Source organism: Peromyscus eremicus, chromosome 12 (genome assembly GCF_949786415.1).
Source record: "Peromyscus eremicus chromosome 12, PerEre_H2_v1, whole genome shotgun sequence".
Classification (NCBI taxonomy): domain Eukaryota; kingdom Metazoa; phylum Chordata; class Mammalia; order Rodentia; family Cricetidae; genus Peromyscus; species Peromyscus eremicus.
In genome coordinates, this window is record NC_081428.1 from 1,512,730 (window position 1) to 1,540,119 (window position 27,390).

General features: G+C 41.8%; 1 protein-coding gene across 1 annotated transcript in view; it reads left to right on the forward strand.

The window, feature by feature from the left end:
• Dscam (DS cell adhesion molecule) overlaps positions 1–27,390 on the forward strand; it is a 488,931-nt gene that overhangs the window by 255,625 nt on the left and 205,916 nt on the right. Inside the window, exons 9-10 of the mRNA XM_059277689.1 lie at positions 10,520–10,798; positions 22,388–22,507. Coding sequence (XP_059133672.1) covers positions 10,520–10,798; positions 22,388–22,507 — 399 coding nt within the window. The remainder of the gene's footprint in view (positions 1–10,519; positions 10,799–22,387; positions 22,508–27,390) is intronic.

A 27,390-nucleotide genomic window follows, 5' to 3' on the forward strand; every position in this document is an offset into this window, starting at 1 on the left:
CCATCACAGACCTGTCTTCATCAGTGTAGGGTGTCAAAGCTGAGCTCAGAATGCAGCTTACACATCTCTGTTCACAAGCCTTCCTCCCGGAGGCTGCTTTACTTATGACTCTCCCCCTCTAGAAGAGAAAGCAGGTGTCTTTCAAGGAAACACTTGATTGAATGTTTCATTAAAATTGTCTCCAAGTGCTTTCCCTTGGATAAAAGCAAAGGAGACCACATGTACGATTCACTATCATGTCAAAACATCCAATTCTTTGATTTAGTGGAAATTCTTTGATGTAGGAGAAGGGTTTTCCAATATTTGGTATGCTTGCTGAACACGGGAGATTTGTAGAAGCAATTAGTGATGAGACAGGAAGAAATATAATGAGTAAAAATATGTTTTCTTTGTAAAAGCCATAATTAATTTCTGCAAATATGCACATGTGCATATATCTGTACATACATCATATGTATGCAAATGCCTATGCTCATGTAGGCATACACACTAAAAAAACCTTCAGGTAGTACTGATCATCATGTTCTGGTAAGGAGATATTATTTACTTGTTTTTGAGGATTTATTTTATTCTTAATTCTGTCTGTGTACATGTATGTGTGCATGCCTCTGTGTGTGTGTGTGTGTGTGTGTGTGTGCTTGTGTATGTGTGTGTTTGTGTGTGTGCTTGTGTCCATGTGCAGATTTGAGTATGGGTGCCATCTAAAGCTGAGGTTTTAGATCCCCTGGAGCTAGAGTTACAGGCAGTTGTGAGCCACCTTGTCATAGGTGGTAGAAACTGAACTCAGGTCCTCTGCACGAACAATAGGTACTTTTGGCCACTGAACCATCTCTCCAGTCCCTGATAATGATATTTCAAATCAGAATAAAAAAACCTCTCAATTATTCAAAATTGTGCAATATGATTGTCTATATATAGAGAGAATACAATATATAAATAATTATACAAATTATAAGTTCACTGAAAATATGTACTTTATGTTTGAATGTGGGCCAGTAATATTCATATTATTTTTAGTTGTAAATAGGAAGATATATTAATGTGCTAATAAAACACATGAGGTAAAATATACCAATATATATGTGTACATTGCATTCATATGTCAATAAACATAGTACTGTATCTAGTATGTGCTTACATACATACACCAAGATATCATAATAGACTCTTTGAGGGGTCGATGAACTTGAGGCTGATGGAGTCCAGCCTCTCATAATGAGTCTCATGCTGCAGGTTGGAGCCTGAGACTTCTAGGCTCAGCCTGCTTCACCTCAGGTCCTCTCTCTCTCTTTCTACATGATTATGCATATCAATAATGCTTCCCTCTGCTGGGTATAACCTCCTCTTCTTCCAGGACCAGTTCTCCTATGCAGGGCAGTCCTCAGCAGCTCTCCCCTCTGTCCATGGAAATCAACCAAGTCCTTATATGAAACAGGGAGCCTATGCATTTCTGAGAAGCCATCTCTAACACCACGTTGATCAACTGTGTTGTGAGCTCAGAGCTCAGCATCTCTTTTCCTTTGTGAGAACACACTCAAAGAAACAGCCCTCTGGGCATTTACTGATATCTCAGAGGAACAGGAGAGAAACACCTCCATCATGAAAGATGGGCCTCTGTGTTGGAAGGCATAGCCGGCTGTGGAGCCATGGTTTGGAACTCATGAACGAAGTCCCTGACAGTGCTGCCCATTGGGATTTTTGTTTGGGTTTTGTCAACTTTGTGTGGGGGCCACGCTGTTGCCATCTGTCCAGACAAAGTCCTATCTTGTTTTCTTTTAACTTGTCTTTAAAAATTCCAGGAACATTGGTATTACTCTTTTACACACACACACACACACACACACACACACACACACACACACACACACACACACTTTAATATAGGAAATACTTATTTTAAACAAAATTCTGTGCCTTTACTCATGCTCACAGGCAAATACATATAATAAAAATGCAGAAACTAATCAGGTCCCCATGGTCCCAGCTCTCTGGAGTCTATGCTAGCATAGGAGTCCTGTAGATATGTCTTGTGTAGTATCCACAGAAACTTATGAACAGAAGTAGAATTCGTAGGTCACAGAGTTTAACTGGTTTTGATCAGTCTCCAAGATTCCTGTGTCGGTTTCTGCTGCCACGTACCACATGAGAGAGAGCCTTTCCCTGTTTCTCAGCCAGGACCGCTCTCAGCAGAGAAAGCTCAGTTAGTAAATTGCTTGCCTTTCAAGCATGAGGATTTGTTCTCCATTCCCCAACCCCATGAAAACAACAACAGCAAACAAAAAATAAAACAAAAACACTAAGAGCTGGGTATGGTGGCATGCGCTTGTCATCCTAGCTAGGGATTACAGATCCCTGAGGCTCAGTGCCCACCCAGGCTGGCCTATCCAGTGAGAGACTCTAGATCAACAAACAAGGAATGACATCTGAGGCTGTCCTCCTCACTTGAATGCACAAACACATACCCAGACCAACACACACAGGAAGTACATCTAAACAGATGCAAACCTCTTTCCAGCCCATCAGACAGGACTTTCCTGTGTAAATGAGTAAACCGTAATGGGGTTTTTGTTCCCTTGTACCATGGGGATCCGGTGGTGTCTCTTACCACAGTGACGATGCAGGTTAACACCGCTGAATCAGAACAGTGACGCAGTGTTAGAAGGAAGCAAGGTTTCCTCCCCGTCCACGGTGATTCTGCTGACCTCACTACACAAGCATGAGGATTTGTTCTCGTGGTCTAAGCTTCCACAACAAGTGAGAGGCTGCTTTGGGAGCCATCCATGCTTCCTGTATCTCCCCCGGGGCATCTGGGTGACAGTACTCTAGGCATCCCATTTTTCTTGCCGTGCATCTTGGGATTTCTTTGAAAGATAGAGCTGCCTGTCTCTGAGCACATCTGACTGTCTTAAACCTCCAGAGACCACACAGCTTTTGTCAGCTTTCTTCACATCTCACTTGCATCTTTCATGCTAAAAAAAAAAAAATCCAACAGTTCCCATTTCTCCTTATTACAGTCCTACTGTGATCCTTAAGGACTTTTTAAAACTTCTAAAACATTTTAAATATTTTTCTCCCATTAATTCTTGGAGCCTTTTAAGCAAAGTGGGGGAGAAATGCTACTTTCCTGACCTTCTGCTGCACACATTCTGCTGAAGGCTTTCTGGTTCTTCCCCTGTCTAGTAGTTCAAAACAGGCTCCAGCTTGAGCACTAACTGACATCAGTCTTTGTAACAGGGTTAGCCATTTAAACACCGGTTTATGACAAACATTACAGATAAAGGTGGTATTTCAGTTCCTGCTGAACTCAGAGAAGCGAAGTAAAAGTAGCCAAAGAAACACAGGAACACGGGTCATTTTTTTTCCTCTAAGGTAATGAGAAACAGTCTCCAACAGTTCTGAATTGTGTCTACCTCCCCAGGATCTTCTCCGCCTTTTCTGTTCCTAAGAAGGCTAGCAAGATATTGTTTGCTCAGGTGTAGAGGGGCGAGCTGAAGGAGAGATTGCTCACGTGGTAATTGTTTTCCAGTCACGGTACAGGATAGGTGAAGCAGCCAAGGGTGCAGCATCCACAGGCAGCAGACGTACCTGGTGGTTACCAATGAAGTGTATATGTTCTCTTTTGTATATAGCATCCTCTCGCAGGCAGATTCTCCAGGAAGACAACTTTTAGAGCGGTGTGTTTCTCATTTGAGCAAGCCTCAAAGAATTTAAATACACCCCAAAAAACCTCCTTAATTACATCACAAATACCTCTGAGAAAAGCAGGCATTTTTAACATTTTATGCTTTACATAGTTTAGACTGTTGAAAGTGTGCCAAGATACAATGTTGAGGAAATCCTGCAGCTCAACCCTGAGGGGGCTTCACTACCATGCTTCAGGATGTCTCGTCCTCCCCAGCCTTTCCCACAGCAGGCAGAACTTCAGGATGCCCTGCTGGCTCTCACTGTCCTTGTTTATTTTTCTAGGTCAACATCAGAGTGTCATTTAATATCAGTCATCCTGAAGCCCAGGGGCAGCTCAGAGTGAGAGGCCAAACACAGAGCCAAGCTTTTGTGAATGTGCTTCAGTCTGACCTCTAAGTTCTTTTAGGGGCAACATTCTTCTTTCTGTTTTCATGTCACATCCCAAATCTAGGCCTGATATCCTTCTCCTGGAGCAGGTGCAGACCCCACCCACAGCCTCATTCCCTGTGAGCCCACGCTGGTGGCTGGTCAGAGGTCAGGGGAGTGAATTCCATGTGAGTGAGGCCATGTGTTGCCACCATTTCCCCCATGGATGGGAAGAACCAGGAATTAGATGCCCTACATGCCTGTTCCTATTTATGTCTTGACTGTGACGTCTCAGACATATGTGCCTCATTCTCTATTTTAAGTCATTCTTAAGGACTTCAACATGATCTACGACTTGGAGTATAAAATCTTGTCTGCCATCATCATTAAGGGTTTTCTTCCAAAAAAATCATTATGCAATTAAAATGTGTAAGGTATTTATTCCTGAAGATGTGGAAAATAAAAAAGAGAGAAAACTGATCTATCTCCTGCTGTCCTGGGTGCTTTTACATAAATCAGTAGTCACATGATCCATAAACACCATGCATTTCACAGCAGCCTTTAAACCACAGGTTTCTGCAGTGTGAGTGGAGGGCTCAGCTGGATCCTATGTACCATATTCTACTGAGTCCATATCTACAGGCAGGGAGATTTAAAGCATGCCGAGTCTCTGTGTGAGCAGTCTGACGTTAGTGTGCTTGGCCGCAAGCCCAGCAGGTCAGCAGCTTCATGCTATTTGCTGTGTTGGAGATATAGTTGTACATGCATGGCCAGTGGCCAGTGACGTGTCTGGGCAAGTCCTGAGCAGGTCTCATGAGGATACGGCCATTCAAGTGGCATGTCATTGGGACTGAACTCTGATACAGCATTCACAGGAATTGCTTTCCTATAATGTATAGACATTGAAGATAGGGGTGATTTTGGAAGATGCAGTTCTCCCAAAAGGAGATAGTTGGTTAAAGGGCAGGGTAGTGTGCTAAGGAAATAGTACATTTGATAAAGTGACTGCCACACAAAAATAAGGACCTGAGTTCAGACCTTTGAAACTTGGTATAGTAGCACACACCTGTAGTCTCAGAACTGAGGAGGCAGAGATGGAAAAACCCCTGGGTCTTGCCAACCAGCCTGTCTAGATAGCTCAAGGTTTAATGATGCTGTCTCAAAAGAATTAAAATGGAGAATGATTGAAGAAGGCACTTCTTCACACATACATGTACTTTGGCTACCACATATATGTGCACATACACAAACATACATGCACATATGCCCCCCACACACAAATAAAAAAGAAAATGTCCTGAAGAAAAAGAAGAAATAACAGTATATAAAACAAGGAAAGAAAGTAGGAAGAAAAGGACTGAGAAAAGACATGTTCTGTATCCTAGAAGATTTAAAAGGCAAAGGTTTTTGTGCACTTAGTTCAGATCTCAGCACCATAGAATGATGGGTGTTAGGGTCAGCACCTGTAACCCTCATGTTTGGGGTAAGAAAGACGGGGGGATGTTAGGACTCAGTGCCAAAATGCTAAGTCTTTGGTTTACTGAGAGACCCTGCCTCAAAAATTAATGTGGAGAAGCCATCAAACAAAGTCATCCCAATATCAATATCTGGCTTCACACATGTTCACAAGCGTGAGCGTGCCCACCTTCCACACCACTCCCCAAACTCTGATTTGAGATAGCATTGCTAATTACCAAAGACTGACCTGCACTCAACCCATGATTTTTTATTAATGTGCCAGACTCTTTTTTAAAACAGAATACAGTTTTTATTGTTGGAGGTGAAAACAGAAATGGATCAACTTGATTTAACACCCCTCATATGAGTTTAGACGGAATAAGAGTGGAAGCTGGCATTTGCAATCACGGAAGGCTCTCAGCTCCCACCTTCCCAAATACACAAACCTGGTAATGGGTGACATTTAACCGTTATTTACATACTTCTTGCAGAAAGGTTATGTCAAAACCCAGTGCATATCACACTCAGAATCTCCACTCCTATAATATTGCCAGCTTTTGCTGTCAACAGGATGTGGGAGCTTTGCCTCATTTAAGAGGTTGTTCAGAACTAGGTGAACAGTCAGGGTATCCTGATCATGCGGTTCATCATTTTCAAAAAGTTATGAAAAGAGATGTGGGATGATGATGGTGATTATTATTATTATTATTATTAATGATTATTTTATTAATATTATTATTACTTGGTTCAATTTGGGAATTAAGTTTTATACCTCACCAATGCAAGACCTCCATGTTGGACCCTTGACAGAATGTTAACCATTTTGTCATTGAACATGTAACTCTAACTGAAGCAAGGGGTAGTGGCAGTGAAGTGATGTGGGTAGTTAATCGGCCCAGACATTGAATCTGCTTTAAAGATATGGCCTGTTCTAATAAAGCAGGTGATCAGCATAATATCAGATAACAAACCTGACTGTGAGGCCATCTGGGGAAGGACTTTCCCCCAAATCACTGCTTCTTTAATCAAATGTGCATGTTAGCTATTTTGGACTTTCCTATAAAGACACTACGTTTTAAATATCACTTCTTATCTTCTTAAATATACTAGCCATGATTTCCAATTCAGTCTCAATTGTAGTCTATGATTTTTACAGAAAAACAGTCAGTCAGGGACAGTGTGTTCCAGTACAGCGCTCCCAACTCCAGACATATCATGTGCTCCTACCCACACCTGACTTCTCGCCTCCCCTTAGCTCCCTACTGTGGCTCTTCACTGAGCCCTTGTCAGGACCCCTTATATCTCAGCATCTAGTTAGAGCAGGTTGTGATTAATGGGTAACCGAGTGTCATGGCAGTTTAAAATAAGGTGTTCAGAGCAGAGGATTGTCGACTGAGTGGCATGCGAGTAAGATTGTTGGCACTGGTTTTCTGGGATATATAATTATTTTATTTTGTGTATGAGTTTTTTTCCTTGTATGTATATGTTCCACATCTGTGCTTGGTAATCATGGAGGTCAGAGAAAAGCATCAGAACCCCTGGACCTGAAGTTACTAATGGTTTTGAGCCACCGTGTGGGTGCTGGGAACTGAACCTCTAGCAAGAATAGCCACTACTCTTAACCACTAAGCCATCTCTCCAGCCATGGTCTTGCTTGTCAGTATGGTGAATGCATGCCCCTTGACTTACATTTTAGAAGTGTGGCTTCAAGCCATGTCTGAAATTACTTATGAAACTGTAATTGTGCCCCTTATAATTTCATGTGTTGATGATATAAAGTATTTCAGATTTTTGAAAAGCATTTAGTTTTGGGGTGTGTGTTTGTATATATGTGTGTGTACAGGTAGCGTATGTTCATCTATGTGCAGGTACACAAGCCTATGTGGAGGGCAGAGGATGACATTGGATATCTTATGCCACCATCTTTCATCTTATTCCCTTGAGATAGAGTCTATGTCACTGAACCTGGAGCTAGATGGGCAGCCAGGAAGGCTTAGTGATCACACACACATACACACACACACACACACACACACACACACACACACACACACACAATGCTGAGGTTACAAGTGTATACAAGGCCATGCCTCTTGACTGTTTATGAGGATAATGGGGATTAGAACTTGAATCTTCAAGTTTGTGCAGAAAGTACTCTTACCCCCTGAGTAATCTCCCCAGCCCTGTCTTGTTTTTTATGTAGATTTAAATGCTGCTTCCTTTGTACCTAATTTTTTCTCTTTACTGTTGGAAAATGCACGTATCTTTCTTCTGTCTTAAAACTCTGCCTGTGTAAGGGATCATTGATATAGTTCACAGCTATTGGCACTCTACCCTCTAAACTTGTTTCGTCATTAAGTGGCTATGTAGAAAGGCCTTCGTTAGGCTGGGAAGATGTCTCAGGAAAGTGCATGTCTTATAAGCATAAGGGCATGAGTTCAATCCCTGATACCTACACGAAACAGACCAGGATGGTGATGCACACTTCTAATCCCAGCACTAGGGAGGTAGAGACAGAAGGGTCCATGGGACTCTCTAGCCAACCAGCCTGACATGTTTGATGAGCTCCAGACCAAAGGGGGATCCTGTTGCAAAACAGGAAAGCTGCTTCCGAGGAACAATAGCCTAGGTCACTCTCCTGCCTGTGTGCATACATGCTCTCATAAGAACACACACACACACACACACACACACACACACACACACACACACACACGCATGCACGCACTCATGCACACACACATACACAAATACAAATGCCTTACTGTCCATGTTTGTCATGGTAGATAGAAAATAAACACATATATGCTTTTCCTTTCTATTAACACTCCTAGGGAAATTTAATTCTTTAAATGTGTTTTTGTTGTTTCTCCTCTTAAAGGCACATGAACTGAATCAAACACTTAAAACTTCACTTAGACACTGCCTCGGGTTATTGAATCACTATGGTGACTGATTAAGGATGGCTTTGGTTGCCATTTCATAGATACCCAGAGATTGGTTAAATGGAGATCTTAAGCAGCACAGCTAGATGGGCAACTATGCAGCCCAGTTCCAAAGCTCTTGCCTTAGAGAACTGATCTGCTATTCTGAGGGCATGCACCAAGCCAGCAGTAAAGGCCAGTGTTTGTCTAAGTATGAACACCACAGGGGTTCTGTGTGTAAGAAACCAAAGATGAATAGTGCAATCCTCTATAATACAGAGCATTAAAATCCACTCACTGTTAATACTGTCTGCACACATAGTAAACAAGATGTAAAGATGTAAAGAAATACAAATGTCCTTGGCCCATGGGTATTTTCCCCAGCCTGTTGAGGCTGTGAATCATCACATCTCACCTGCCCATTTCTGTCTATAGCACCACAGAGCATAGACTCCTGAGGCCCTGCCTGTTAGCATCAGATCAACTCTTTGTAGCCCCAAAGCTGTGACCCCACATTGAGAAACTAATGCTCTGGACATTGGCTGTGCTTACTGGTACCTTCAGCTGTTTTTGTTTCTACATTTCTCTAGTTAAGATGAAACTCAAGCCTCCTAAAGAGTAGACCTTCTAGCTCTGGGCTGTGTTTGCAGTTCTGAGTTCTATCTGGCAGCTGCTTCTGAGAGAATGTAGTAGCATCAGTAATAATGTCAAGTCCCCAAGTAGCCATGACCCTGCTGTGTTGCTATCTGCTGCCTATGTCTTCATGAATACTGCATTTGGCAGAGACCCATACACTATGTTATTGCTAGGCTTATCGCATACAGTGGGGGCCAAGCACATGCCAGGTGTGTACTGAACAACATTTCATTGAATGAATGAATGATTGAAAACCTGGTTCTCTGCTTAGACTTCTCAGCTGTGTTTTTTACATCCCCCTTGAGTTGATGATAGAGCTGAATCTATAGTTGGTTAATGAACAGACCCTATGGATACCAGATTGCTGTTTGATTCCCCTTCTGTCAATTCATCTGGCATAGTGTCTTTTTACCACAAGTCATTTTGAGCTTTAGAAGTTTAGTTTGTATCATATGTTATTTCCAAGCCTTCATATAAAAAAAAAGTTTCTTTTTACTTAAAAAAAAAAGTGCATGCAAAAAAATACAATAATGGCTAGCAATACAGGCTCCAATCTCAGCCAGATGGAGATGGCTTGAGCCCTCCTGAAAAGACCAAATGATTCCAAATTGAAGTGCAAAGCACCTTGCTGGAGGCTCCATTTCCTCATCTGCAGGGAGGCTATGGACAGTATATTAATAACCTGCCATTCCTAGGGTTCAAACCTAGTTCCTTTGGCTCTACTTTGACTAAGAGTCTCCTAGGTCATCAAAGAAGGTGATAAGGAAGCATGATCTTGAGGCAAGAAGACAAACAGTTTATGGAGGAATTAAAATAAGAAAGAACCATCTAGACTGTTTAGCTGGGTCCCTGAGTGGACAGACTGACAGCACAACACATTCCAACAACACAAGCACCTTGCCATGGGTCCGTTCATAAATTAAAATGCTATATACGGAACTTGCAAGATTAAGGGGTGAGGAACACCTAAACTACCTGAGATAAGTAGCTGCAATATGTGGTTGTTACTAGTTAGTCATGTAGATGAGCTTGAGTGCTGACACTGGAACCCACGATCCTGCTTGCCCTGCAGTGCCAGTGGTAGCAAGCAGGAGAGCAAGAGCCTCCATCACACACCATGTGTAAAAACAGACACACCAGACCCAAAGCCTGCTTAAGGTCTTCACACGGCAGAACAGTTGAAATGTTGCCAGCCAAAAATAAATTCTCTGTTTAAAGCTGTATTGAATGAAATTAGATGAATCATAGTTGTTGAATGATGAATGAGCTGCTATGCATTCAGCATGCTGAGGAAATCTGAGCGACAAAGGTCCTCTTGCCAGCGTTCTGTAGCTCATAGACTCCTGGGCTGTACCCGTGGGTCACTGCACACTCTTTGGGAAATGGCTTAAGATAGAGTGAAATACCAGCCACTCATTATTGTCTTCCCTCTATTACTTTTGTCTTCCTAGTTCCACCTTTCATCCAACCTTTTGAGTTCCCAAGATTCTCCATTGGGCAGAGGGTCTTCATCCCATGTGTGGTGGTCTCAGGGGACTTACCCATCACCATCACCTGGCAGAAGGATGGCCGGCCGATCCCGGCAAGCCTCGGGGTGACCATTGACAACATTGACTTCACCAGCTCCCTGAGGATCTCCAACCTCTCCCTGATGCACAATGGGAATTACACCTGCATCGCCCGGAATGAGGCAGCAGCAGTAGAACACCAGAGTCAGCTGATTGTAAGAGGTAAGTGGAGAGATGATGCCCACATGGCAGTACCCCACAGCGACAGGGCTCTAAATACTGTGAAAAGAATCAGGAACAGAAATTCTCCATTCCCACACTTAAAGAAAAAGGAAGAGAAGAAGCACAGTTACACAAATCAAGAAGGAGTTCCTCTAAATTCTGAAACAAAGTTATGTTTGTCTAAGCATTAATATGTCCAATAATACAGCTTAGTAACATATGCAAGGGAAGGCTGTGGAGTCTAGTGAAGCAGGGTTTCCACTCAACACATATATTTTTAAAGGGAAAAATTTGTTAGCCCTGACTTTCTTATGTTAATTTTGTATAAGGCTTTTTAATCATATATCTTATCATTTGGATTCATAGCTGTTAAAATGAACACTTACAGGGCTGGAGAGATAACTTAGCAGTGAAGAGTGTGTACTGTGCTTGCAGAAGACCAAGTTCTGTGACCAGTACTGGTCCAGTAGCTCACAGCCACAACTGTAACTCCAGCTCCAGGATCTTGAAGCCTCTGGCCTCTCATGGCACCTATGCTTACAGATTCCCCCAAACCCCAACCCTCCACGCACATAATTAAAAGTAAAATAAATCCTTTAAAAATAACATTGACCAGTGCTGTATATCATCACAGCTTTTCTAAAGAGCCACAGCATGACAGTGACTTTATAGATACTATCCTCTTTGCTCCTTACTTCTATTTAGTGTTAAATACATCAAGCTTTTGTGATGGTTTAAATTAAGATTACTGTCATAGTATCTATGGACAGCAATTAAAACAGGATTGTCTAGTATAGCAAAAACACTGGCAGTGATCTCAGCCCTCCTCAGACATGCTGGTTTTGCTTTGAATCTTTGCTGCAGACACCAGAGTCTTGCAATGGTTCAGGCTGCAAGTGTGACACAGTAGTAGTTACCCATCGCCCTGGTCAAGCACAGATTTGATACGGTTTCATGATTCTCTAAGGATGCAATAGTTGTGCACGTTGAGAAGGTAACTATGAAGGAAAGGTTTCATGAATACTGATCACTTGCTCTTTTAAATCCCAAAACACTGGGGTCTCTGTGCAGTTATTATCTTCAGGACCATCAGTAGCAGTCTTCCTTGAGCAGAGGGTTCCCTGTCCTTCCTTAGTCTGGAGCTGTGTCCTCTCACACCTCTCCTTTTCTGACAGAAATGAATGCATTTCTTAATACTCACCAACAAAGCACAGAGAACACTGTGCACCTGGAAGTCATGGGAAGAAGCCAACTTCACACATTTGGAAAATAAATAAAACAAAACCAAACAAAAACACTCTTATAATTAATAAGCAGAAAACCAGATCTTCATTTAGAAACAAACAACAGTTACACATTGACTATGGGAATTAGGAAACTTCTCCCCTTTCCCCTACTTTTAAAAAGATAAATGAAAATAGGAACCTCATTTTGTCTCTGCTTCCCAATTCTTCCTCCAAGCAGAATTACCATTGTTTGTGAAAGACATAACAGTGCCTTGACTGTCTTCAATATAATCTACTCTGAAGGATCGAGGTCAGGAAGTAAAAACAGTAGATTAAAAAAAAAGAGCATGCTGGGTTTTTTATCATTATTTTTATTAGAAACAGCAACCAGCACTATTTTGGCCAAGATCAAGGTCAGCTGAAATAGAGTTGACCTCACTCTTCAAGTTACAGATTGATTTAAATCTCATTAGTCATGGACTTGTTCTTCAAAAATTAGCTTCTGTTAAGCGTACAGTGTGTCAGCAGGTGGGTAACAGAGCTATGAGGATGGAATGTGTGTCACATACTGGCTGCTGTGACTTGAAAAGTCAAAGAGAATAAGGTGCTGTTGGGGACAGAATCTCATATGAACTGCAACATGCAACTCTCAGATCATTAAAGGTCATATGTGTGTGATTTCTTATCCTAAGCCAGATCCATTAAATGATGATCTTTGAAAATAGATCTATCTCCCATCTCTGTGGGAAATTATTAACTTTTTCCCCAAAATCACTGATAAATGATTCTCACATTTTGCCAAAGTTTACAATGTTACAGGGAGCTGGAAAGGCTGCTAAGGAATCAGTCATCTTAGAGGAGGACCAGGTCTCTACCACTCATCACCACTGATGAATCTTACAGGTTGACTCTGACGTGTCCTCTGTTGGTGCCCTGGGTTTTGACCATGTGGTTACTTCACAAGTCTACTCTTCATGCCCAGAGATTCTAACCAGGGTGTTGACATAGACTAGTTTATTTATTTTTCCTAATAGTTCTTTGAAAACTTTGAACAATGTGCTTTGGCCTTATCCACCTCTTCCCAACTCATCCCAGATCTACCCACCCTCCTTCCTTACCTCCCCCCTCCCCAAATTTTGTGACTTTTTTTTCTTTTGTGTCTTTTTTTTTTCTTTAACACCCATCAATTTCAATTTATGCTGCCCATGTACTCTTGGATGTGTGGCTTTCCTCTAGGGTGTGGTCCACTTACAAGGAGCTACAGTCTTAAAGAAAACTGACTGTTCCTCTCCTAGTAGCTATCAATTACCAGTAACTTCTCAGCTAGGAGTAGAACTTGATGCCCACATTCCCTCTCCATACTGAGTTTTTTTTTTTCTTCCTTTTGGTTCTGGTTTAAGCATACAGTTCATATGGTCATGATCACTGTGAGTTAATATGTGCAGTTGGCCTGTGGTATCCTGGGGACATTGTTTCTTTATATTCATCTGCTTCCTCTGGCTCTTACTGTCTTTCTGTCCCCTCTTCCATAATTACCCTCAGCCTTGGGAGGAGGTATATTACATAGATATCCCAATAGGACTGAGAAGTCTTCGATTTCTTATTCTCTGAATCTTGATCAGTTGCGGGTCTCTATGTTAATCACCATCTACTATAAATAGATTAACAAAGAGACCCACAGCTGCTCAAGCTTCTCTGGTAAGAGTTGAGAGATACACATATCTATGGATATAATGATAAGTCATTAGGAACTGGTTTAATAGTATGTCCATTTCTGGCCCAATAATGATGCAGGTATAGGTTTCGTCTTGTGGAGTGAGCCTTAAATCCCATCATAAAACAGTTGGTTACTCTCACAATGTTTGTACCACAATTTTACCATTCAGTATGTCTTTCTAGACCAGTCATTGATTTGTAGCTCCCAAGATCCATAGCTTGGTAAGAGTGATGATTACTTCTCTCCTCTGTTAGCCTTCATAGAACTTTGGCACTATGAAAGCTAGCCAGTAGGGATGATGCTTCCAGGTGTGTCCCAGATTGGCATCTCCATGTTCTGTGATTCAAACATGGGGTGTCTTCAGTAATGGGGTCTTACTGTCACGTTCTGGAAGGCAACCAATAGCATTAGCAATAACCTATAATGTTTGTGGATCTATATAGCCTCACTGGCCAACAACTCCAAAAGACTGTTCCTGGTACTGTGACTTTGTTTATTAGCCTATAGTAGAAGCACTGTTGCCATGTTATACGGTAACTCAGTTTTTAATTCTTTTTTATATGTGTGTGCATTGTGTGTATATATAATAGGAAGCTTCTACAGTAGTAGGTTTTAATTATCACATTGCTGCTATGTGAGAGATGGGCTAAGCCAAAAGGCATGGAGAGTCATTCCTAGTGACAGCCCTCCACCAGCTTTGTCCCCTACCCCAAAGTCTCCATGACCTCCTAAAACAGTACTTCCAGATAAGATTCCAGTGTCCAAGTGCTAGGAGCCATCCCCGGCAATGGATGGGTCCTGCAGAGGGTGTAAGAAGTCCATGGGAGAAGGAAGTGAGCCAGGCCATGGTGAGCAGGAGAATCTTGCAGCCTGACTGACTAGCAGCCAGAGTGTTTATTTATACAGAATTTAGTTAACAGGGATACATTCATGATGTCCTAAAGCATAGATCATATCATTTTTGTTTTTGGATATGTGTTTCACTTCCTTTTACTCATCTTTTAGTCATCATTAATAAACTATGAAAGAACAGAGTTATCATTTCCAATCATTTTCCCTTAAGTTTTGACATCATTAATAAACAGAGTTATCATTCTTACTCATTAACCCCATAACCCAATTTTTGAGAATCTAGAGGCATATGACAGCCTGTGCTCAGGCTGGTTGCTTTGGTTGCTTCAAGGATACTAGACCAAAACAAAAATCTTCAACCACCCTGGGCATTTTGCCATGTCTCAAGCAATGTATTATTAACTCTTAGTGTTCAGAGTGCCCAGGAAAAATCCTCAGGCTAAAGCTACTGCAGTTATTATTCAAATTCTGACATAATACAATCAATGTTCACATTTATATCTTTATTGAATTTGTTTATATGTCTAGTACTGGCATTTTGTTGTTCCTTGGTCATATGTCATTATAGTGGCTCTACATGAGCTAACTTCTAAAAGAGTGAGGTCCTAACACCTCATACTTTTATCATCTTTCCACTCCATACTTTACTTATCAATATGTCTCTATGTAGGGCAGAGTTGTATGCCGCGTAATTGTCTGAGTGTACAGTGGGAAGAGCCTTGAAATCTCAACTGCGGACAGTTCCTCTAGCCCACTGAATCTTGTTGACCTTTTTAAGTTTACTTTGTTTTGAATATCTTGTTCGAGTGTAAGTACAGGGACAGATGTTTCAAGAATGTCTCATAGTCTCTGGCTTCTTCTTTATGTGTCACAACCTTCAAGGCATAAGGAAAACCTTCAAGTAGATAAGGATATCTCCCTCAAAGTGGGGGGAATAGTATGTTCAGGACTTTCCTGGGTGAGCTTAGAAGCAGCATTCCTGGGAGAAGGTGTAAATTATTCATAAGGAATTTTCCATCAATCCAATATCCTCAAATTGTACAAATATTAAAAGTGCCCCAAGTGTGTAACAGGTGGAGATGAAAACCAAAGGTGGCATGGCAGCCATCATGTGGTTCAGCTTTGCCGGATCTGTGTCAAGCAGCTGTGCTGGCTTTATGACTTCTGCCATTCCATTCAGATATGGCTATGCCATCTAAGTACATGAGTGACATTTTGCAGTCTAATAACAAGGCAATGAGAGTGTCACAGGCCTCATGGTGAGGGGAGAGGTGAGGGTACAAGCCTAAGACGTTTCAGCCTCCATTGTTCTCCTAGTAATATCATAAGATATACCCATAAAGTCTCACCTACATGACAGCCTAAACATGAGCTGAACAAAGTCAACAACAGACATCCCAAAGTGGATGGGGAAAAGCCCACAGGGCCTTAACTGTACACAAAGAACTACAGGAATGCTGAGGGTGGGATAAATAGTCTCCCCAGGGGAAAAGCACACCAATTTGTTATCTAATACCAAATGGTCAAACCCAGAAACATACATACAGTAACAAATAACATTACACAGACTGAGCAGGTTATATTTAGGAATATATGCATCCAATAAAAATTAATGGAAAAAAAGAGGCCATGAATTTGAAAGAGAGCACATAAGCATTTGTGGGAGGGTTTGGAGGGAGGAATGGTGAATCTCAAAAAAAAAAAAAAAAAAAAGATTTCCAGAAAAAAAAATTCTGATTAAAATTGAACTAAAAAATACAACATAACCAGTTTGGGAATTTATATCTATCATGCAGATTTCATGACAGGTCTTTGTCCTGTCATAAGATCAAGTCACCTTGAATAGTTTGTAACTGGCTACTGAGTCTGGAGAGATGGCTCAGCAGTTAAGAGCATTGGTTGCTCTTGCAGTTGACCCATGTGCAATTCCCAGCACCCATGTGGAGGCTCACAACCATCAATGACTCCTTCTCCAGAGGACCTGATGCTCCTTCTGGCCTCCAGCACTGCGTGCATAAAGTGCATCAATATATATGCAGTCAAATCACACATGCACATAAATAAAAGATGTAAAATCTGATGAAACAAGCAAAGAACCCTACAAGTAACCAATGTCAAGGTCCTTCAGGCTGTTTTTTCAAGTTCAGTTTATTTATTATGTATACAATATTCTGCTTGTATGTATGCCTGCAGGCCAGAAGAGGGCGCCACATCTCATATAGAGATGGTAGTGAGCCACCATGTGGTTGCTGGGAATTGAACTCAGGTCCTCTGGATGAGCAGCCAGTGCTCTTAACCTCTGAGCCATCTCTCCAGCCCCCCTTCTGGCTATTTTTTGTCTCATTATTTCATCAAGATAATGGCTAAAATTAAAGAAACTGCCAAAAAATGTCGGATATGAAGCTCAGTCAATACTTTCTCTCTTAAAGTCTTTATCCATGGCAGTCTTTGTTTTGGTTTCTTAAGAATCTTCCTAGTGATGTTTTCAGTGTTTTTGTGTTTTATTTTCTGAAGAGAAAAGAAACTATTCTTGGCTGTAAATTCTTAAAACAACCGTGGATATTTGTAAATCTGACACTTTATACTTGTTTTCAAATGACTATACTTTTTCTAATTTTATTTCATTTCTTGCTTCTTCTATCATTAGCAACTATTTACTTAGCATGCATACTTGCCAGAGCCTGGAGTAGTCGCTGAGATGACAGAAGCTCATCTGGCTGCAGGGAGCTTCTGGGCCAATAGGACAGAGACACTAACAGACCAAGCAACAGGGCAAGCAGCATACCCTCCGCCGCCGGAGGAAGGAGGGCTACTTCACTTGGTTTAGGGGCCACACACAGTGATTCCTAAGGGGAACAAGGAGGGGTCCTGAAGTTTTAGCAAACAGCCACTAGATGGGATGACAGCAAGAAAGACATCGTGTTCTGGAAAGCCTGTTGCCTGTAAGGGAGGGGGGTGGTAGAGAGCAGAAGGTGCTAATTGAGGTACGTGTGGAAGGTCAGCTGCATCGCTGACTTGACTTCATACTCAAGGTCCTGGGTCCTAAGGAAAGTCTCAAGGCCATAGAAATCAATTAGAAGCATGGGTCACCTTCTGGAGTGACGTGAGCTGGCAAGCACAGAGGCCTACAGCAGAAGACTCCCTGCTCCCCATGAGAAACAGAGACGTGGGACCCAGGCGGTGGCTACAGGAAGGATCTGGGGTCCAGGGTCATCGCAGAAAGTTCTTTGTTGTCCTTGGTGACCAGTTGTGTCAGGTCTGTGTGAGAAGGCTTGATGACACATCTCCCCAAGGGAGCAGCCAGCCCACCACTGTCCTGGGTGTTTGAGCTGTCTTCCTGAGGGTCCCATCCCCTCTGTCCTTAATACAAAGTAGCTGAGGAAAGGTGTGCACTCCAAGCTCACACCCACTGCCTCTTCTGGGGTCTGGAAACTGTGCAGCTGTGCTCAGAATTCCAGCTTTTGATGTAAATGGCCAAGTTGAGTCAGGAACTTTTTAATCACTGCTTTAGCTACAGCTTGTACTGAATAAATGGAAATAGAAGTTTTAGGTGAAATTAAGACTCTTCCCGCTCACTGTCACTGTTCAGAGAGCATTCCACATTGAAAACTGGGGCCTTAGTCATTAACTTCAGAACACAGTCTGGCACTTGGTTCATGAAAGATGCAAACATTAAATTGATGCATCACATGAAAGTACCAAAAAAAAGTATAGCAAATTGCTCTGTGCCTTTTACTTTAATCTTTCACTGGAATTGAGGAATGTCTCTCCCTTACATGCTTTAAAGTCTTGGTCTGAGATGCAGCTTGGGAAAAGGAGAAATAGAATGAGAAGTTTAGAGGTCTTGAGATTGCCTGTCACTGAGAGGGTGGTTTGGGACTCTTAGAGTGACAGGCTATTAATTACAAGAGCAAAACATACCTTGATAACAGGGAGATTGGTGCTCTTGATATGATCACAGACGATTTCGCAGAGGAATGCACTCTATGGGCCTTGATATGTAAGCAGGGTTCAGGGAGAAAGGGAAGGTGCAGACACATGCTAGAACTTTCTGTAGGCTGACCAGGCCCACATTGCTGCATGTGCCCTGTCTGTGTGAGCTTGGGAACATGGCTGACTTCTCTGAGCCTTGACCTTCTTATCTATACATAGTGTGAGTTACCCAGTGACTTCAAGGGATTGTAAGGAGCTAACAAACTTTTTGGCTGAAGCATGTGGTTACCAGAAGAGCCCCCATATCCCCTGAGCTTAGTGAACATCCTGTGATCAAAGCAGTACCCAACCTCCTGCACTTAGATTCTGTTCTCACAGGGTGCAGAACCTGATGTGGGAGACAGTCAATCAGAGAAGCAATACCAAGCAGCTGTAGTAAAAGTGTGTGTGTGGGTAGAGGGTTCAGAGAGGGATGAGCTTTCAGCTGAGACGGAAGCAATGATAAATAGAAATACATCAAACACAAAGGCATGGAGAAGATTGTCAAAACCCAAAGCAAGACCATCCTGGGGACCAGGGAATGGGAAGAACTTTGGAATGGCTTCAGAAAAGCCTATGGGGGAGGGGTTACTAAGAGCCTGCAAAGCAGTGTAGGAGCCTGAGCCTGATCAAGGGCCAGTGGGAGCATGTGATGGCTTTACATCGCTGGGTGGAGAAGGGATTCAAGTGGGGCCCTGGTGACAGAAATGACAAATAGAGGCCAGCTAAGATAAGGAACAATAGTGCCCTCACCAGCTATTTTTATTTCTCTTGAGAGCAAGGTGTAATTAGAACTGGCTGCAAATAATTTAGTTGAGATGTAAATCCTGCATTCCAGAGTAAGAGAGTAGGAAAGATTAAGATCAAAGAAAGCATTAAAAATTGCTTAAATAAGTGAGTTGCCATTGTGATCAGCTAGAGCTCATTCATACCTGATGCTTTCTAAGGAGACATCCAGAACAGTGATTATTAAAGTGTGACTTCAGGACCAACAGCCTCAGCATCACCTGGGAGATCATAAGAAAAGCAAAATCTGAGACTGTACCTCATACTCATGAGGTTCCCATCCTCCCTGTGATGGGAAAGGTTAGGATATGGTTTGGTTATGAGCTCAGTAGTATATATTTCCTTCCGTGGTGTTTCAAGTAGCATTGTATATGAATAGTGGACAATTGAGCCATTAGTTTATTCTCTTTACCATAAAAATTCAGAAACCTGTTTATTTGTTTCTCAGGCTTTCATGACAGCATGAATCAATGTGGAAATCAGAAGAGGGAGTTCTATTGTGAGAGAAAAAAGCCTACTTAGGGAGCCCACGGGCTATCCTTGCCAGTTTGTGGAAAATTCTTGAGTAATGACATAGGAGAATTATTCTACTGATCAGGGACCATTTCCATCTGTAATTACACTATACTTACCATGTGTTAATATCCCATATAGACATCTTTGATGAGTTTTTAAGCAGAATTTTTTAGCTTAAAGCCAAATTGAGTGGAGGGTCATGGATGAGTGATAACGGAGAGTGTGCCAGCTGGATGTCTCATCCAGTAAAAAAAGAACTCTTCCTCTTGGCAGAATTAGCTGCAGATTTGCCTCACACACCATGGACAATGAGTCTAGTGTGGTGTTTTAATTTTCAATCTACCCTGAAAGTTGTTGATCATTTTTATTACATGCGGTGGTACTCCTATCATCCTGGAACTTGAGAGGCAGAAGTAGGAGGGTAGAGAGTTTGAAACCAACTTGAACTCCATAGCAAAACTTTGTCTCAAAAATAAAACAAAACTAACAACATGAGATGGAGAGATGGCTGAGCAGTTGAGAATACTGATTGCTCTTCTAAAAAACCCAGGTTCAATTCTCAGCTCCCTCATGACAGCTCACAGCCATCTGTAACTCCAGTTCTAGGGGTCCAATGCCCTTTTCTGACCTTCTTGGTCCCTGGACACATGACATTCAGGCAAAATGCCCATACATATAAATTTTTAAAGAAATATTTTTTTAAAAAAGGAAGGGAGGAAAAAAGAGAGGGGGGAAAGATGGGGGCAGGGGAAGAAATGAGAAAAAGAGAGAGAAAAAGTTATGTATAATCTCTAGTATTTTCCTAGGAATGATCTCCTGGCCTTAAGGCATTTGACTTTTATTAATTCATTCTAATATATACATCTGATTAAATTCATCTTTCTCAAAATGTTATTTACATGAAGTAAAGTTGCTGGTCAGTTTACAAATATTCCAGATCCCATTGCTGTGTGGAGTACTTGTTTTAAAACTGGGCATCTGAATTTACTAAATGAAGCAACTCTTAGAATCATTTCTTTCTTCCAACAAAGTCCTGAACTCTCTGAATCTCAACTCGTTTTCTCCTGAAAAACAGTCCTATGAAATGAATACCACAATTATCCCTAATTTGCATATTAGGAAGTTGAGCCATTTTGTAAACTTTACAAGGTCAAATGCAAGAATCAGCAGAACTGGAAACTAATGTGTTCATCCTGAGCTGTGTTCTTCCTTGCCACTGTTACCTCTCCATGTTTAATGTCTTCTTAAAAAACCAAACAAAAAAGAACTGGACTAAAAATGGAAAAAGGAGTTGTTCTCTCCGGAAACATTAGCCTGAGTTCTACCTCCAGCTGCTGCTGTGGTCTTGATATAGTTCCTACATCCTTGCTTACTTCATGGTACAACTAGTCTTCACTCTGGCTTGAATCATTTCAGTATGTTTCTAAACTGCTTATTTCAGTGAGATCCTAGATACCTCCAGTCCATAGCATGTGCTAGCTGGAATTCTCATCTCTCTGAACCTCCAAGATCCGCATATGTGTCTCAATATTGGGAATTCTAGCATCTAAAACAAGTAAGATTAATTTTACCAGGTATGGGAAGGAATGGAGCATCATTTGTATGTCACATGTTTAATCTACAATGGATGTAACCCATCTCTCTCACAGGACATAGCTATCTCACTGAGAGTCCACCCCACAGGGGATCCCCAGACTGCTGCAGATGTGCTGAGAGTAGGCCACTGTCAAATGGCACTATTTCTAGAAGAATGTTGACCTGTTCATTAAGACTCAAACACTACTAACCTCCTCGTAGTTTAGCACAAAGCATTGGGCTGTAAGTAAAGAGCTGAGTATGCTATATGTCCAGATGGATCTATCCAGCACCTCCCAAAATTCACTACACAACCAGGTTCTTAATCTCATGGGTTGTCAGTACACTAGAGTGATCCTGGCACCTTCCATTAACCAACCTCTATGGTTATACTTTGGCCCTGCCCACCGCATATCTATTAGAAGAGTGGCTCTGTGTCCTGGTGAGATGTCTGGGGCAAAATTCTTCACCATACCGTACTCTCTGCTACCCCTGGGGAGTGCTTGTCAGCCAGTTCCTTCATCTCTGCTAGAAGAAAGTCAGCAAGACTTTGACCAGTTCCTAACTGAGGAAACACTCATCCTTGATAAGTACAATTTGGGGAACAACATATATTTTTCCTCTTCATTATGTAGTGGCTATTATTCTATTCTGTGTGGAGTTAATTCCTTGAGTGTCACATGTCCTTGGGTTGGCCAGTGTCCCTCACATCTATGAAAGGCCAGTTTCCCTACTACAAAACAAAATTTCCACTAAAAACAATTTGTAGAAGACCCTCCAGGACCCAACCTGTTTCTCCCATTTGTCCTGAGCTGCAAACACAGCTATTGCTTTTGTATTTGTGTGAAACATTCTTTTTACTTGAAGGTTTACAGAGATAATTGTTTCATAAAATCACAACTTTAATCAGTGGCCCTGTCTGAATGACGACATTTCTCTTTTCAGTTCCTCCCAAGTTTGTGGTGCAGCCCCGGGACCAGGATGGGATCTACGGTAAAGCAGTGATCCTCAATTGCTCTGCAGAGGGTTATCCTGTACCTACAATTGTATGGAAATTCTCAAAAGGTATGAAGTGACTTGAACTGTTTATTTGTGCTAAACATACAGCATGTTGTCAACAATACTTGTGCTTTTGAAGATATTTCTTGCAGATAGACATGTCATCTTCTCTCATAATCCTTCTCATATACACCCCAGAGGATCACTCAGGACTTATTCAAATCACGAGAGACTTTCAGCACCTGGGAAATACTACCTTCTCATCTGTATAATGACCACAGTTTACTTAGTGACTCAAACACAAACACAAGGAGGGAGGCACCGGTGTTGGAATTATTCATTGTTGGAAATTATTCCTTAGATACCTGGTGCTCTGTGCTTTTGTAGAGAACCAAAGTTAAAATAACTGACTTTTCAGATTTATCTGGGTAACTTAGAACAGTACTTACTGTCTCCCCAAGGTGCTACTTTCAGCTGCAGTCCTCAGGTGAGTGACTGGAGTTCCCCGCTCCCACACCTCACACACCATGCCTTCTCTTCAAGGGGATGGTGGCTCAGCATTTGTTAAATTGCAATGTGTGCCATGGACGCTGAAGGTAATACCATTTTAGACATCAGAAAAATCATTTCCATCCATGATACAGTCTTCTCCAGGCAAGTTCCCCAAACTGTTCCGAACAGGGAATTTCTCTATTCACAGTCAGTGATTTATTCATCCAGTCACCAAGAGCCAGGCATCTACTGAGAATGAGCCAGCCCGTCAGTCATGATCTTTTTCCCACGAAGATGTGTTATTCATGTTTAATCATCGTGAGTACATTTGTTTCCCTGTTCACTTAACTGCAATTTGCATTCTAGGCATTTCTTTTTACAGTAAATTATTTTCTTCCTGTGTAAACAACCACAATGGAAGGAAAAGCAAATGGTGAGGTTGCCGTCACCTTCTTGGTGTAGATCAGCTGAGAGACCAAAGCGGCTTCAGGCGGTGACTAGGAGAGCAGAGAATTAATTAAAAAGGAAAGAAAGAAAAACCTTCCCTGTGCTAGCTCTTCTTCCACCTGTGGGAATCAACCTGTTCAAAGATAAAAACCTGCTACTTAGTCTCTTCCCTTGAGACTTACTTTAAGCCGTCTCTGGAGCCCCATGTTGCATTATTATATTGAAATGGACAAACAGAACAAATTTAATTTAGCTCCTATCCATAGCATATTTGATTGTGTGAACATTTTCTTTGACATTTACCATCAAAATTATTTTTAATGTTGCCACTCACATGCATTCTCTGATTCTCCTTGATGCTATTTCCAGATGTTTGCACCTCTGCAATAAACCTCTTTTTATCCACTTCAGTGCCCATGAGAGTAATTGTCTTGTGCAGGTAACTTCCTTGAAGTGACCAAGCATGACTCCATGGAAGGCCCTTAGTCTGTCTTAGCCAAGGGGAGTTTGCCCCCAACAGTGTCAGGGTATGTGTCCATTTTTCTCTTCAATAGATAAGATCTTTTTCCTTGTGTTATCATTACACTCTTGTGAGTGAAAATGGCTTTCCCTTTTCTCTTGCATATTTAGATTACTAAATGTGTTTAAAATGTTTCATTCCTTGTTAACTGACATTTCTTTTGGGGACTTTCTGAGACGTGGTGCTCTCACGCATGTCTCTGTGTCTTATTTGTTTGTGAGCACACTCTGTACAGAATACACACCCCTTGACTGGTTAGGATGGTACCCACATTTTCATTTTATCTTTTCCCATCACTGATATGCACATTAAATCATAGTAGAATTTTCATCTATAAATTTCCCATGGAATTTCAGATTCTTGGAGAGAAAAAAAGGAAACCAGCATAAAAAAGAAGTCTCTAGAAGGTGAAATGTCTCACAAACAACAGGATGATTGAAAAACAAAGGAATGATTGCTGTTGCTTTTAGTCAGGGCTGTCAGGCCTGTCCTCAAGAGCAGATATGTATAGATATGGTTCCTAACATTTGATCATGTGATCCCCTCTGTCTTATAATCTTCCAGTTAAAAATATGCTGTGGATCTCTTTTGGTGGCACCAGATATTGATATTCAATATGCCTTTTGAAAAGTCTGTGTGAGTTTATATTAATAAGTCAGCACTGCCAGAGTTAACAAAGTTTACAGGCGGGGCGGTGGTGGCACACACCTTTAATCCCAACACTCCACAGGCAGAGGCAGGCAGATTTGTGAGTTCGAGGCCAGCCTGGTCTACAGAGTGAATTCCAGGACAGCCAGGGCTACACAGAGAAACTCTATCTTGAAAAATGAAGGTGGGGGTGGGCTTTGCAAAGACTTACATGAGTTACTCTTTCCCCTGTGTAGAGAGCTCAGCACTAGAGTTTTACTTGTGCTTTTAAGTTTTGCTTTTGATTGGCAGGTAACTGCACACATGTAGCATACAATATGTGCTTATCATACTTGTGTGCATTGTCACAATCATATCAGAAGAATCGGCATACCCACTATTCTTTCTTTGTAGTAAGAACATGCCAAAGTCCTTTCCCCTGGTTGCTCTGAAATGCATGGTAGATTGTTGCTACAGAGTCATCCTGCAGTGAAACAAAGACAAAATGCATCCGTCCATTCCAATCAGATCTGCAGTCCATTGTTCAGTCTCGCCCTAGCCTCCCTCTTAAGCCTCTGATGTCCACCACACTCTACTTTCCTTTTCTGTGAGATCAGTTGCTTTATAATTCATAACTTTATAATTCATAACTTTATAATTCATATAAGTCCTACAACCTGTCTGAGTCCCTCCATATTCCTTCAACATGATGTCCTCTGCTCATGCCTATGTCATCACAAATGACAAGCTCTCTCCCTGGCTAGCTTAAGTTATCAGAGGCCCTAACCTCAGACCTTTAGGAGAGTTATGCCATTTCCCCCAAGCTTCTGTAACCCTCAAGAGAGGTCTCCCAAGCTAAGGAGCAACTTCTACATTCCCAAGGAGGAAGGGCCAGGGGAATGGCTACTTCTCTGACCTAGGCTTGTTCCATTTAATGATCTTTCCAGAACCTCATCATTAATCAGCCATGCTAGCATCCCCCTGGCTCCCTGGCCAGTTCACCCACACCATAAAGGAATCAGCAAGCTGTGCTGTACTTAGGCATGCTATCACGCCATAGCACGGTATCTTACTAGATTTCAGGTGTCTCTAGTACTTAATTGAGTTTTGCTTTCCTTCAGCTCTTTATTCTTAGAAAATGTCATGCTGTGTTCCATTACATTGATCTTTGTAGATGTGTTTATTTTTCCCCTGGGATTATTTTCTGTAAGTAGAATTGCTGCCTCAAAGAGTAAACAATTTTTATAGCTTTTAGACACATTGACAGTTTGCCAGCATTTTATTCATTTGTACAGACTTCCTTAGTGTGAAGTAGTGCCTGCTTCCTAGAATAAAAATAATGCTGCATTTTATGCCTGATTCTTAATGGTGTTATTATTTTACTGAAGCAATAAAGATGACACGTTAAAAATTATGTCAATAATGGAATATGTTTCAAATAGTCAGGATAGTCAGTGGAGGCAGAAGTCCAGTTCCCTTAAGTATGGCAGAACTCAGGGCTGGGAGATATGGTTTAAAGGTTAAGAGCACTGGCTTCTCTTCCAGAAGACCCAGGTTTAGTTCCCAGCACCCACATGGTGCCTCATAGCCATATGTAACTCCAGTTCCAGGGGATCCTAAATTGCCTTTTCTGACTTTGTGGGCATCAAGCATGCAGATTGTGCACAGACATATAAATACTCATATACATAAAATAAAAGTAAATCTTTTTTAATTAATCTTACATCCCGACCACAGTCTCGTCTCCCCTGTCCTCCCCTCTGCCCACCCCAATCCACTCCTCCTTCATAATCACTCAGAAAGGGCCAGGCCTCCATGGGCTTTAGCAAAGCATGACATATCATGCTGCCATAAGGCCAAGCACCTCCCTCTGTATTCAGGTTGAGCAAGATATTCTAGCATGAGGAATAGGTTCTCAAGAGCCAGTCCAAGGACAGCTCTTGCTCCCACTGCTGGGAGTCCCACATATAGACCAAGCTACAGAACCTGGAAACAACCTAGATGGCCCTCAACTGAATAACAAATAAAGAAAATGTGGCATGTATACACAATGGAGTATTACTCAGCTATTAAAAACAATGACATCAGGAAATTGAAGGCAAATGTATGGAACTAGAAAAAAATCATCCTGAGTGAGGTAACCCAGACCCAGAAAGACAAACATGGTATGTACTCACTAATAAGTGGACATTAACTGGAAAGGATAACCAGGCTGCAATCCACAGACTCAGAAAGGCTAGGTAAAAAGGAGAGCCTAAGCAGGGAGTGCATAGTTCCCCCTGGGAAGGGGAAATAGAGATCTCCTGGTTGGACTGGGGGCAGGTGGGCATGGGAACTTGAGGGGTCGGTTGGGGGTGAGTGGAGGGGGACAGTGCTGAGAGAGATGACTGGGAAAAAGTAAATCTTTTTTTTTTTTTTTTTTTTTTTAATGACAAGCAAGTGCAGATGAACAGCCCAGACCCTGAGACAGAAGGTTGCAGCAACTGGTCTCAGGGCTGAGGATTCGTGGGTGCATCAAAGCAGCATGGGGTACCTACAGCAGAAATTAAACAGTCTTAGCTGAAAAGTAACCTTGTTACAGTGTTGAACTTGGTTCTGAAGATACAAAACATATGGTATTACATTCCATCCCCTGGTGTTACTTTTTGCACAAAAGTAACATTATCTCCTCCAAAAGACTTCAGAACACAGACTCAATTGCTTGGTGGTCTGGGCTTCCTGACAGTCATAGCTAAACAACATTCTTTGCACATTTGCCATTTGTAACAGAAGAAAACTGCTTTCAGGCACTGTCTGAGGGACTTGCCCTATGCCTTGTAAGTTGCCCAGGAGTTGAAGAAAGGTTACTAAAGTGAGAGAAGAG